At 51.0% G+C, this 13601-nt stretch overlaps 2 protein-coding genes across 2 annotated transcripts; one reads left to right on the top strand and one right to left on the bottom strand.

The window, feature by feature from the left end:
- Positions 1 to 7847: 7847 nt before the first annotated feature.
- On the top strand, positions 7848 to 10217 carry LOC136633432 (uncharacterized). Its single transcript, XM_066609168.1, has 3 exons — positions 7848 to 7897; positions 7990 to 8136; positions 8844 to 10217. Exons 2-3 carry the CDS (start codon positions 8090 to 8092, stop codon positions 9736 to 9738), a joined length of 942 nt encoding a protein of 313 aa, XP_066465265.1. The 5' UTR covers positions 7848 to 7897; positions 7990 to 8089; the 3' UTR covers positions 9739 to 10217.
- Positions 10218 to 10654: 437 nt separating this feature from the next.
- Positions 10655 to 12632, bottom strand: LOC136571917 (uncharacterized). Its single transcript, XM_066572534.1, has 5 exons — positions 12596 to 12632; positions 12068 to 12161; positions 11842 to 11983; positions 11549 to 11699; positions 10655 to 11459 (listed from the first exon to the last, which is right to left on the bottom strand). Exons 2-5 carry the CDS (start codon positions 12116 to 12118, stop codon positions 10655 to 10657), a joined length of 1149 nt encoding a protein of 382 aa, XP_066428631.1. The 5' UTR covers positions 12119 to 12161; positions 12596 to 12632.
- Positions 12633 to 13601: the final 969 nt, after the last annotated feature.

The raw sequence follows: 13601 nt of genomic DNA, 5'->3' as shown, positions 1-13601 counted from the left end.
AAAGCAACGCAATGGAAACTCATTGTGCACTCACAGCATAGGCTAACCCAAGAAACCCAAGCATAGTATTACACATGAGGAAATCAGAGTGCCCAAACATGGCAGAGTTTCACCCTGTGAAGGGCCTCGCCCTACTTTTCTGCCCTAGTCAGGCAGTCGGTTTGTGTCAGACAGGTAAAACACCGCAATGGGAAGTCTTTGTGCACCCACAGCATAGGCGAGCCCCAGGAACTTAAAGATGGTATTACGCATACAGAAATCACAGCGCCCGAACATGGCAAAGTTTCAGCACCCCAAGGACCTCGGCCCACACCCTCAGCAACTGTGGGCATAAAGCGGACTTCGATGCTAGTAGAGCTGCGAACGTCTCATATAATTATTTGCAGTTGCTTTCACCGCTCCAAAGACTGGATTAACCAGGAAGAAGTTCCACAGGCCCAACCTGCCGCAGTTGCATTTCCCTCAGGACATAGGCCTCTGCCCACACCCTCAGCAACCGCGGGCATGAAGCGGACTCCGATGCTAGTACAGCTGTGAATGTCTCATGAATGCAGTAATGCTCCTCTTGTTTGGCCCAAACCAATGCCGCAGATAACTGTGGTAACACGAGAGAAAATACATGTTGCCCAGTGCTAATCCCATGATCCCAAGCAGGACGAGAAGGTAGTATTACAAGGCCAAGACACCATGACCAGGACCAGCAGTAGCCTGTGTGGGAAGTATGTGAGCGGGCCCTTGGTCACGCTCGGTCCCAGCAAACACCTTGTGTGACCCAAGGTGCCGCGAGTGACATAGCAATGGAAAAATCCATGTGCCCACACACTATTCATTCTGTGTAGGTCTCGGATAGCGTAATCGACACCGCAAGGGGAAAGCCATCTGCACTCTGCACCCTACCCAAGTCAGTCAGTGTCTTTGTGCCAGACAGGTAAAACACCGCGATGGGAAGTCTTTGTGCACCCACAGCATAGGCGAGTCCAAGGAACCCAAAGACAGTATTAAATCTGAAGAAATCACAGTGCCCAAACATGGCAGACTTTCACTGCGCTTAGAACATAGGTTTCTGCCCAGACCCTCAGCAATCGCGGGCATGAAGCGGACTCTTATGCTAGTACAGCTGTGAACATCTCATAAATGCAGTAACGCTCCTCTTGTTTGGCCCAAACCAGTGCCGCGGATAACTGTGGTAACACGAGAGAAAATACACGTTGCCCAGTGCTGATTCCATGACCCCAAGCAGGAGGAGGAGTTAGTATTACAAGGCCAAGAAACCATGACCAAGACCCGCAGTAGCCTGTGTGGGAAGTATGTGAGCGGGCCTTGGGTCAGGTGCGGTCCCAGCAAACACCTTGTGTGACCTAAGGTGCCGCCAGTGACATAGAAATGGGAATCCATGTGTCAACACATTATTCATTCTATGTAGGTGTCAGATAGCTCAATCGACACCGCAAGGGGAAAGCCATCTGCACACTGCACCCGACCCAAGTCAGTCAGTGTCTTTGTGCCAGACAGGTAAAACACTGCTATGGGAAGTCTTTGTGCACCCACAGCATAGGCGAGCCGAAAGAACCCAAAGACAGTAATAAACATGAAGAAATGACAGTGCCCAAACATGGCAGACTTTCACTGCGCCGAGGACACAGGCCTCTGCACACACCCTCAGCAATCGTGGGCATAGAGCGGACTCCGATGCTGTGAATGTCTCATGAATGCAGTAATGCTCCTCTTGTTTGGCCCAAATAAGTGTTTCAGATAACTGTGGTAACACAGGAGAAAATACATGATGCCCAGTGCTGATCCCATGACCCCAAGCAGGAGGAGGAGGTGGCATTAAAAGCCCAAGACACCATGACCAGGACCCGCTATAGTCTGTGTGGGAAGCACGTTAGTGGGCCCAGGGTCAGGCTCGGTCACAGCCTCCACCTTGTGTGACCCAAGGTGCCCTGAGTTACATAGCAATGGGAAATCCATGTGTCCCAACACAGATAGCTCAACACTGCAAGGGGAAGTCTTTGAGTTCCTTGGGCTTGCCTATGCTGTCAGTGCACAAAGATGGTATTACACAGGAACAAATCAGAGTGCCCAACAATGGGAGAGTTTCACCCCGCCAAGGACCTTGGTCTCGGCCCACATTTTTGGCCTAGTCAGTCACTGTATCATTTGTGCCAGATAGGTAAAACACCGCGATGGGAAGACTTAGTGCACCCATAGTATAGACAGACCCCTGTACCATTCCTGTAGCAAAGGTATAATCAGACCCCTGTAACATTTCTGTAGCACAAGTATAGGCAGACCCCTGTAACATTCCTGTAGCAAAGGTATGAACAGACCCCAGTAACATTTATGTAGCAGAAGTATGGGCAGACCCCTGTAACATTTCTGTAGCAGAAGTATAGGCAGACCTCAGTATTATTACTGTAGCAGAAGTATAGGAAGACCCCTGTAACATTTCTGTAGCAGAAGTATAGGTAGACCCCAGTAACATTTCTGTAGCAAGAGTATAGGTGAACCCCTGAAACATTGGCGTACCATTAGTCAGGGGCATAACTATAGAGGATGCAGGGGATGCGGTTGCACCCGGGCCCAGGAGCCTTGGGGGGCCCATAAGGCCTCTCTTCTCCATATAGGAAGCCCAGTACTATGAATAAAGCATTATAGTTGGGGGCCCCGCTCCAGGTTTTGCATTGGGGCCCAGGAGCTTCAAGTTACACCTCTGCCATTAGTGTAGGCGAAGTCCGGAAAAATTAGTTGGATAACAGTATAGGCGAGGGCCAGAAAAATAAGTGTACCAAGAGTACAAGTGTACCCCTGAAAAATTTCTCAACCGAGAGGGCAGGTGAAACCCAGAAATATTTTTTTAAAGATACAGCTCACTGTTGCTTAATTTGCAACAGAGCCTGGAGGCAGCCCTGTGAAAAAAAATGGTCTCTGGTAAAGTATCAATACTTTTGAAACTTTGAAAAATTGTAAAAAAATTGTAAGCAGAGACTTTTGGGCCACAGAAAAATTGGCAGTTCATCGTGATGACATGATGTTTCAGGAGGAGGAGTAGGAGGAGCACTAATATCCTAGAGTGATTGACAAATCTAATTCCCCCTTTTTTTCCGGTGATAGAGAATGCTTATTTATCCGGTTGCAGCGAAAAGAATCTCTAGGTATCGCTGCTTTCTGCCGGTAGGGAAGAGAAGTCTGGGGAAATCCAGGCTTTGTTCATCTTTATGAATGTAAGCATGTCGGCACTGGCAGTTGACAGGCGGGCACGCTTATCCGTGATGATTCCCCCAGCTGCACTAAACACCCTCTCTGACAAGACGCTAGTGGCAGGGCAAGCCAGCACCTCCAGGGCATACAGCGCAAATTCGTGCCACGTGTCCAGCTTTGACACCCAATAGTTGTATGGAGCAGAGGCATCACGGAGGACGGTGGTACGATCGGCTACATACCCCCTCAACATCTTTTTACCGTGCTCCCTCTGACTCAGCCTTGACTGGGGAGTGGTCACACTGTCTTGCTGGGGAGCCATAAAGCTGGCAAAGGCCTTGGAGAGTATTCCCCTGTCTGTGCTGTAAATGCTGCCTGATCTCAGCACCTCCCCTTCTACTTGGCCCTTGGAACAGTGCCTTCTGCCGCTAGCACTGTCAGATTGAAAGTTTAGCATCACTTTTTCCACCAGGGCCCTGTGGAATTGCATCACTCTTGAACCCCTTTCCTCTTCGGGAATGAGAGTGGAAAGGTTCTCCTTATACCGTGGGTCGAGAAGGGTGTACACCCAGTAATCCGTGTTGGCCAGAATGCGTCTAATGCGAGGGTCACGGGAAAGGCAGCCATGTGTACCAGGGTACCAGTACACAACACGTCGCTGTCCTCACTAGGAAGATGACTTTCAGGATCCTCCTCCTCCTCCTCCTCCAAAACGCGCTGAGATATAGACATGAGGGTGGTCTGGCTATCAAGCAACATACTGTCATAGCCCGTCTCCTGTTCCAACCGCAAAGCGTCGACCTTTATGTTTTGCAGCGAACTTCTTAGCAGGCAAAACAGCGGAATGGTAACGCTATTGATTGCCACATCGCCGCTCACAATCTGGGTTGATTCCTCAAAGTTTCTGAGGACCTGGCAGATATCTGCCATCCATGCCCACTCCTCAGTAAAGAATTGCAGAGGCTGACTACCACTCCACCACCCATGTTGCAGCTGGTATTCCACTATTGCTCTTCGCTGCTCGTACAGCCTGGCCAACATGTGCAGCGTACATTGGAATTAGTTTTTCAGTAACCGCTCAACCACCAGATTGAAGACGTGGTCCAGGCATGGCACACGTGTGAGGCTGCCAAGCTGCAGAGCCGCCACCAGGTTATGGCCGTTGTCACACACGACCATGCCCGGTTGGAGGCTCAGCGGCAAAAGCCAGTGGTCAGTCTTCTCTGTCAGACTCTGCAGCAGCTTGGGGGCCATGTGCCTCTTGTCACCTAAGCTGATTAGTGTCAGCACCGCTTGCTGACGCTTGCCCATCGCTGTGTTGCCGCGCTGCCTGCTACTGACTGATGTCGACATGCTCACGCTTTTTAATTGAGAGGTAGAGGTGGCAGAGGAGGAGAAGTGGGAGGGTTTGGAGGAGGTGGCATAAAACGCCGCAGATACCAGCACCGAGGTAGGACCCACTATTTTGGGGTTGAGTAGGACGAGAGCGGTCCCAGGCTCTGACTCGGTCCCAGCCTCCACCAAGTTCACCCAATGTGCCGTCAGGAAGATACAGTGGCCCTGCCCGCCAGCATTTGTCCATATGGACCTTCCCAGTAACTGCGTTGGTGAGGGCATGATTTATGTTGCGGGGGATGTGCTGGTGTAGCGCTGGGACGGCACATTGGGAAAAATAGTGGCGACTGGGGACCGAGTAGCGTGGGACCGCCGCCACCGTCATGTTTTTGAAAGCCTCCGTTTCCACAAGCCTGTACAGCAGCATCTCCAGGCTGATAAATTTGGCAATGTGCACGTTTAAAGCTATTACATGCTGGTAGGCAGCGGCATATTTGCACTTTTGCTCCAACGCTTGTGTTAGCTTCAGCTGAACGCTGCACTGAGAGACATTGCTGGATGGAGTGGAGGACGGTGGAGGTGAGGGTGTGGGTGCAGGCCGGGAGGTGCTCGTGCCTGTGTCCTGGGAGGGGGATTGGATCTGAGTGGCAGGTTGGGGCACAGGGGAAGAGGCAGTGGTGTGACCCGGAGGCGGTGAAATGCCCTAATCCCACCTTGTGGGGTGCTTGACCATCATATGCTTGCGCATGCTGGTGGTGGTGAGGCTGGTAGTGGTGGCTTCCCGGCTGCGACACAGGTTGCACACCACTGTTCATTGGTTATCCGTGCTCTCACTAAAAAAACATCCACACCTTTGAACACATAGGCCTCTGCACGGAGGCTTGCCACGAGGGGGGGCTTTGGGAAACAGTTGGGAGATTCTTCGCTCTGGCCCTGCCTCTATCCTTGGCCACTCCACTGCCTTTTCCAACCTGTCCTGCTGCTGCACTTGCCTCCTCCTCTGAAGCCCTGTCCTCAGTAGGCTTAGCAAACCAGGTGGGGTCAACCACCCCATCTTCCAGCTACTCAGTCCTCGGAATCCTCTGTGCGCTCCTTCCTCTGACTTACTGCCCTTACTACTACCTCACTGACAGACAACTGCGTCTCATCATCCTCATCCACAAAAAGCTCTTGAGACACTTGCCGAAAGTCCCCAGCCTCATCACCCGAACTCCGGGAACAAAGGTTGGGCATCGGTCACGACAAACTCCTCAGGTGAGAGAGGAACCATTTTTTTCCACTCATGGCAGGGACCCGAGAACAGTTCCTGGGAGTCTGCCTGCTCAGCATATGTCATTTTCATGGAGTGAGGAGGCTGGGAGAAAGTAGGAGCAGCAGCCAGAGGATTCAGAGTTGCAGTCCTTATGCCGGGAGTAGTGGACTGCGTAGAAGACTGGGTGGTCGATACATTGCTGGACCCGTTTTCTGCCATCCACGACAGGACCTGCTCGCACTACTCTGTTTGTAATAAAGGTCACCACGTAAATTGTGATATGAAGCTGGGGAGCCCAGAAACCTGCCTCTCTCCTAATCCCGCAGCAACCGGCTGTGATTCACCTGAACCTGGAACTCGGCCTGTGCCCACACCCTCACTTGGACGTCTGCGTCCTCGACCCTTACCCCTACTCCTCATCATGGAAGATTAAGAATAGAGCAGGGCCCAAATAAATTACCCCACTGTACACCACTGACAACTGTGGCTTAATTCACCGCACACAGAGACTTGTAGATAGCGGAGGCTCTATGCTGTGACTTGTGTCTTGCGCTGATACCTAGGGGTAATTTACCGGTCGCAGAGACTTGTAGATAATAGAGGCTGTGTGGAGTGGGAGAAGACTCTAAAGCCAGTGGATAGTGCTGGTAACTGCGTCTATCTCAACTCCACCAAGGAAAGGGTATTGTGAGACGTTCTGCACAGCGGCAGAGCTGAAATACTTTGCAGTGGCCAAGGAAATATTGCAGTTTTGTTTAGCAGTGAGACCTCTGTCTAATGCACTGCAGACACAGAACGGTATAACTGAAGTCGTTTGCAGTAGGCTAGGAAATGTTACAGAGCAATTTCACGGTGAGAGCTGGCTGTATGGCACTGCAGGCTGAGAACGCGATTACTGATAGGCTCGGAACAAGCCTAGATGCGTAATACAAAGATTGATGCACTATTGCTCCCAGCCAGCTACGACTATAATGCACACGGTGAGATGTAGCCCTAAGAAGGATCGTTGGGGTTCTTGCACGGAGGATCAAGACTGTATAACTTCCCCTATAGAAGTGGCTGTGTCCCTACACTCTGTGTCTAATGCACTGCAGACACCGAACAGTATAGCTGAAGTAGTTTGCAGTAGGCTAGGAAATGTTAGAGTGCAGTTTCACGGTGAGAGCTGGCTGTATGGCACTGCAGGCTGAGAAAGCTATTACTGAAAGGCTGGCTACAGGTCTAGATGCGTAATACAAAAATTAATGCACTACTGCTCCCAGTCAGCCACAACTATAATGCACACGGTCAGATGTAGCCCTAAGAAGGAGCGTTGGGTTTCTTGCACGGAGGATCAGGACTGTATAACTTTCCCTATAGAATTAGTTGTGTCCCTACACTCTGTGTTATGCACTGCACACACAGAACAGTATGGCTGGATTCACACAGGGCGGATTTGTTGCTGAAAGTTCGCGGTTTTGCCGCTGCGGATTTGCCGCAACCTTTCCGTTTCTGCGGCAAATCCGCATGCAATGGCCCAATTAAGACGCGTTTTTGACCGCGTATTTATCTGCGGTTCTGCCGCCGGTAAATCCGCAGGCCCTTTGTTGCGGAAAAAACCGCAGCGGTTATTTTTGGAGAGGCGCGGTTTTTCTTGCAGATTTGCCTGCGTATTTTACTAGGTGCAGATTCTTAAAAAAACTGTTTCCTGTGAGGTCATCGATCCCACCCATTTCTGCATAGGGTAGGAAGAGCTTTGTATTTGTGGCCATTTTCTCTGCAGACATGGATCGAGCAACAGTCCGTCTGAGCCGCGCATACCGACGCAGACTGATTACATTTGTGCTTATGATGGATAGAGAACAATCTGAAAAGGTGAGCGATTTGTGGTCATTGTGTGCTTAGTTTCCTTGTTGTTTGTTTATGCACTGCGGACTAGAGTGTAATTGCAGTCATGTGCTTTAAATTCATGTGCTTTAATTCATGTTAATGTGCTTTAAAAATTCATGTGCTTATTCTTCTTCAGACTGATCGTGCTTCCCGGCGTCAGAGACGTTTCTGGGTTCATCCCCCACTAACCGAGAGGGGGACGAAGGGCCATTTTGCGAGCCTCTACCACGATCTTAAAAAGTAAGTGAAGTGTTGCATGGGAATAGGTTTGATGTTGCACTCTGAATTGTTATTAATTTTAGCCCGCTCTCCCTTTCTCTTTCTCTCTGCAGCCATCCTGAGAAGTTCGTCTCATTTTGTCGCCTGCCTCTGGAGGCCTTTGACCGCCTTCTGGAGCTGGTGCGCCGGGATCTGACCTACCAGGACACGCAGATGAGGAAGGCGATCACTGCAGAAGAAAGGCTGCTCATCACCCTTCGGTAAGTTACATTTCTTATTGTGTCACTGTAGTTATTTTTTTTTTTTTTGTTTTTCCTTTTTTTTTTTTGGTTCTGTGATTTTTGCGCGGTACCTTTTTTTATGCACTGATTGCTCCGGTAGTAGGACGTAATGCTATAGCATTACGTCACACTGCTTTTTCACAGCTGGGCTATCAAGCACCCCTGTTATTAGCACCACGCCCATCATGACACCTGCACGGCTACCCCGATCTCACCGGGACGGGTGGGTCTTTATTTGCCCGTGCGTGGCATTAGAACAGCATCATCTTGTGGCTGGTTGACTTCATTGACATTGTCAGAAGCTACACTGTTGAACTTACCAGACCAGCAAACTTGGGCAACCTTTTTTGTGCACCGGCAGTGAACGGGACCAAGTTACCTTTCTGAGTGTAGCAGGAACATGTTTTCATTTTCTCATTCTCCCTCCCCTTTTGTTTGGGATGGGGAGAATGGAAATCTGAACCATGTGTGGAATGGATAGTGAGAATTTCACGGCCCCCCCCCCCCCCACATCCCATGTATACCTTTCAATTGCAAATCTTATTTCCTTCACACGAATTCTTCTGCATTCTCCGATCTATTTCGTGTTGAGAACAATATCTGAATACTGCATACATAGAAGTGTTGATGTAATGCAAGTCTTCATTGTGTACTAATTTTTTTTTCTCTTCTCTGCTTCTTTTCAGCTTCTTGGCCACAGGAGAGAGCTATGCATCCCTGCATCTCCAATTTCGTGTTGGTAAATCAACCATCACCGAAATTGTGAGGTGCACATGCAGCGCCATCTGGCAGAAGTTGCAGCCCATCGTGATGCCTTCACCTACCGAGGACACTTGGCAACGTGTTGCAGCAGGCTTTCAAGATGTTGCCAAATTTCCTAACTGCATAGGCGCCGTCGACGGCAAACATGTGCGTGTGCTTCAGCCAGCCCACTCAGGCTCCAAATTCTTCAATTACAAAAAATTTTTTTCAATTGTCCTGATGGCCGTGGCTGATGCACATAGCAAATTTGTTTGCATCGACGTCGGCGCCTATGGCAGCACTGGGGATTCTCGGGTGCTGCGAACATCACAGATTGGGATGCAAATTCTCCGAGATGGCGTCACGCTCCCAGCCCCACAACCTTTCCCGGGAACCACACATCCAGTCCCCTTTGTGATGGTATCGGATGAGGCTTTCCCGTTGATGCCAAACCTGTTGCGCCCATACCCGCGGAGAGGACTGAATGCCCGGAAAAGGATTTTTAATTATAGGCTGAGCCGGGCACGTCGTGTGGTTGAGTGTGCCTTCGGGATTATGGTGAGTCAGTGGAGAGTTCTAGGGACTACACTGTTAGTAGACCCTAACACAGTTGATGACCTTGTCAAGGCATGTTGTGTTCTTCACAACTACCTCCGGGACTATCGCCCAGAGGTAGATGTCGAAGAACTTGATCCTGCCTTTGACACGGTCATCAACTGGGGGGGAGGTAGGACGCCTGCTACTGCAGTGCAGGTACGCGAACTCTTCACTGACTATTTCCTTAGTCACGAAGGCACCGTGCCATGGCAGTTCTCCTGTGTCGGTGGTGTGCAGCCCTAACTGCAGTGTGACCCTCCCCCGGCGCCCAGCCCCAGAAGGAAGCGGAAACCAAACTGCGTAGAGAAATACGTATTTTATTGAAGGCACAAAAGGACACTCCTCCACCTTTAATTTAAAAACTTCAATAAAATTGTGTTAAACAGTTTTCATAATAAAATGTTTTAATATTTCACAAAAAAGATTGTTCTCCAAATTTTTCCGGCGCACAAAACATATAATCTGCATTGTAAAGAAACGGAATTGGTTAGACAATGATGGTTTTTTATTTTGTGCAAAATAAACATAGCATTAGTTGAGCCGTCTACTTTTTTTCAGCGCACATACCAATTACCACTACTTGAATACAACTAACTTTCTCCTTCACTGGCCAATCCACAAGCAGTATAGCTCTGGCCACACTTGCCGGTCATGCCGCAAGCGAAAATGATGATGGCAACAGGCACGCAGAATGGCCCTGTTGTCATCACCATTTTTTTTTTCCATGCTCGAACTCCTGTTACAAACATAGAGCGAGCATGGAAACAGACAGACATGAAAATAAATATAGGGAAAGAAAGGACTATGAGTCAAGAGAAGTGATGTACCCCAACCTTGGAGGACAATAAGGCAGCGTTAAATTGAAAACAAAAAAAAAAAAGGCAGTCCTTCTCGTACAGTAGCACAGGCCGCAAAGAAATTTACGTGCGTTCCACTGCCGTAATGGAATTAGTGCGCCTTGCCTCTTTTGCCGCAGAGCACATCTTAGCTGGGAGTGAGCGATGTTTGCAACCCCAATCGTTCCCATGACCATCCGTTGGATTTCTGGGACACCAGCATAATCCGTGCATTGGCAGACACGGCAACAGCACCACGGAACCTGTACTTTCCGATGGTTTGCTGTAGGACATTGCAGTTATCCCAAACTCAACGTTTGCGATTACTCCAATGTCGTATAAGTAAAAGAGTTTTCTCCTATAATGCATTGAGATGCATTTGGTGGCGTGCACAGTCGTGAGGTGGACTGTTGCGATGTCTGTTGCAGAGGGCTATTCATGAGTGATAGAAATGACGCTTGTGATGGGGAACCGCCTGAGGCAGTGTCGCCGTAGCCAGTGTCAGGAGAGCCATGGTGCATGGGGTATACCGGTGTCCTAGAAACCCTGGGCGGTTGATCAGGGAAATATTGGGGTGCAGGCAGCATGCGGTTTGAGTGTTGAACAGGAAAGGCTGCATTTTTCATTGCCACAATAATGGCAGTGCTATCGGCAATGGCTCTTGGCGATCCGAAAATCTCTAGCACTGTGTACAGAACTGGCGGAATTGTCCACTGCCGCTCTGAGCTGAGTTCACGAAGGCGGGACGCAATGGCTGTACCCATTGTGTCCCACTGGTCGGCCGTCTCAGAACGGCGTAATAAAGACAGCGCCTCTTGGGTGGCATCTGCCTTGCTATTCTTCCGACGCGGGCCAGCAGCAACGCTGCGGCTGGCCCGCGCGGAAGTCACCACCCTGCTAACACATGCTCTGCTGGCAGGGGCAGTAGTATTGCCACACGACACAATTTGTTCCCCCACTTCTGGAGAAACAGAAGTGGGGTTCAAATCGGGCGTGCTACGCTGGCTGTCCTCCAAGGCTGGGGTACCTTCTCTGGACTCATCGTCACACGGCTCCTGTCCCGGCCCATCTTTGTCAGGTGAAGCGGTGGTGTCCGTGGGAGGCGCGGCCCCAATGTTCCCGCTGGATCTGTTGGCGAAACAAGAGTAACATTAGAGACCTAGAACCTCAAAATGACACCACATCGAACCCGAGCTAGGAGAGTTATTTGCACTTACGCGCGCAACACTCGACTAGTTCGGAGGAAGCGCAGTTGCTCCTGGTATGGACATTTCTTTTGTGAAGGCGACATGCCACTTTTTTCACAATCTTTTTCATGCTTCTTGTAGCGGTCCCGAACCGACCGCCAACGATTCTTGACATCTTTAACTGCAAATAATGAAAAAGGACAATTAAACAGGGTACAAGCAGTACCACCGACACCTGCAATAAAGAGTGTTGTTAGATGCAGTACAGTTCTGAGTACATCCAAGGAAGAAACAACAAAGCAGTTTCAGGAGTGTAAACTTACGTATTTCACTGTGGAGGGCAGCAGTTCCGGAGTCCCAATCGGGATACATGCCAGTGCATACCGATAGCCAGGCGTCTGCCTTTAAATCTCGGTCGCTGTAGCCCGTCTCGGCTGGGTCCCATATCTCAGGCCTACTTTCAACCTGAAGGGGGGGGGGAAGAAGAAAAAAAGTTGAATAGCATTCCAAGTGGGTGGATATGGTTGTGTCAGCGCACACTACACTCACCAATGTTATCATCCTGGCAACGTTTATACCCATTCGCTGGTACCACGCCATACTCCCGATATATCCTTTGCGACAACCGAAAATCTTTTTCGTCCTGTGAGTAAACAGAGAATGGTTGCATTTCATTACATACACAACATTAGTGCCCAGTGGCGCAGAATTTCAATTTGCACAAAATAACAACGAGGCTCACATCTTCGCGTCAGATGCCGAAGGGGAAAGAAGCAAGGGAGGAAAAAGGCGGGAAAAATGCATTGCAATGCAAAAGATGAAAAGGCCATAAATTGTGCAGCAAAGCAAGGGAGGAAAAAGGCGGGAAAAATGCATTGCAATGCAAAAGATGAAAAGGCCATAAATTGTGCAGCAAAGCAAGGGAGGAAAAAGGCGGGAAAAATGCATTGCAATGCAAAAGATGAAAAGGCCATAAATTGTGCAGCAAAGCAAGGGAGGAAAAAGGCGGGAAAAATGCATTGCAATGCAAAAGAGAAAGGACGCAAAAGAGCAATGATAGGCGAAGTAGTGCATTACCTTCGTTATCCGATGTGCCGCCCGCTGTGGAGGGCTCTGGGCCTGCTGTGGAGGGCTCTGGTGCCGCCCGCTGTGGAGGGCTCTGGGCCCGCTGTGGAGGGCTCTGGTGCCGCTGTGGAGGGCCCTGGTCCGGCTGTGGAGGCCTCTGGTCACGCCCGCTGTGGAGGGCTCTTGTGGTGCCGCTGTGGGGGGCTCTGGTGCCGCTGTGGGGGGGTCTGGGCCCGCTGTGGAGGGCTGTGGTGCCGCCCGCTGTGCAGGGCTCTGGGCCCGCTGTGGAGGGCTCTGGTGCCGCCCGCTGTGGAGGGCTCTGGGCCCGCTGTGGAGGGCTCTGGTGCCGCTGTGGAGGGCCCTGGTCCGGCTGTGGAGGCCTCTGGTCACGCCCGCTGTGGAGGGCTCTTGTGCCGCTGTGGGGGGCTCTGGTGCCGCTGTGGGGGGGTCTGGGCCCGCTGTGGAGGGCTGTGGTGCCGCCCGCTGTGGAGGGCTCTGGGCCCGCTGTGGAGGGCTCTGGTGCCGCCCGCTGTGGAGGGCTCTGGGCCCGCTGTGGAGGGCTCTGGTGCCGCTGTGGAGGGCACTGGTCCGGCTGTGGAGGCCTCTGGTCACGCCCGCTGTGGAGGGCTCTTGTGCCGCTGTGGGGGGCTCTGGTGCCGCTGTGGGGGGGTCTGGGCCCGCTGTGGAAGGCTCTGGTGCCGCCCGCTGTGGAGGCCTCTGGTCACGCCCGCTGTGGAGGGCTCTGGTGCCACTGTGGAGGGCTCTTGTGGTGCCGCTGTGGGGGGCTCTGGTGCCGCTGTGGGGGGTTCTGCCGGCAGAGCTCCTGCTCCCTGCTTCCAGTCTCCATCAAGTCCTGGCTGAAATGGCGCCAAGCAGCTAAAATGGCCGCTGAACCACTTCCTGGGAACAAACTTTATTGCCCCTCTTTTTCATGTGAACAATCTGCTGCGGAACCGCAATGAAAACCGCTGCAAAACAAGCAATAGCGGTTTTCATTGCGGTTGTAGCTGCGTTCATG

Source organism: Eleutherodactylus coqui, chromosome 6, assembly GCF_035609145.1.
Source record: "Eleutherodactylus coqui strain aEleCoq1 chromosome 6, aEleCoq1.hap1, whole genome shotgun sequence".
Classification (NCBI taxonomy): Eukaryota; Metazoa; Chordata; class Amphibia; order Anura; family Eleutherodactylidae; genus Eleutherodactylus; species Eleutherodactylus coqui.
Note: the sequence above shows the minus strand (reverse complement) of the source record. Positions and strands in the feature narration are given on the sequence as shown.

Excerpts from the sequence above, each read along its gene's own strand:
- LOC136633432 (XM_066609168.1), top strand. The coding sequence starts at position 8,090 with ATGAGGAAGGCGATCACTGCAGAAGAAAGGCTGCTCATCACCCTTCG. Across the intron at positions 8,137-8,843 it reads AGGCTGCTCATCACCCTTCG|CTTCTTGGCCACAGGAGAGA; the intron begins GTAAGTTACATT and ends GCTTCTTTTCAG.
- LOC136571917 (XM_066572534.1), bottom strand. The coding sequence starts at position 12,118 with ATGGCGTGGTACCAGCGAATGGGTATAAACGTTGCCAGGATGATAACA. Across the intron at positions 11,984-12,067 it reads TTGCCAGGATGATAACATTG|GTTGAAAGTAGGCCTGAGAT; the intron begins GTGAGTGTAGTG and ends CCCCCCCTTCAG. Across the intron at positions 11,700-11,841 it reads TGCCCTCCACAGTGAAATAC|TTAAAGATGTCAAGAATCGT; the intron begins GTAAGTTTACAC and ends CATTATTTGCAG.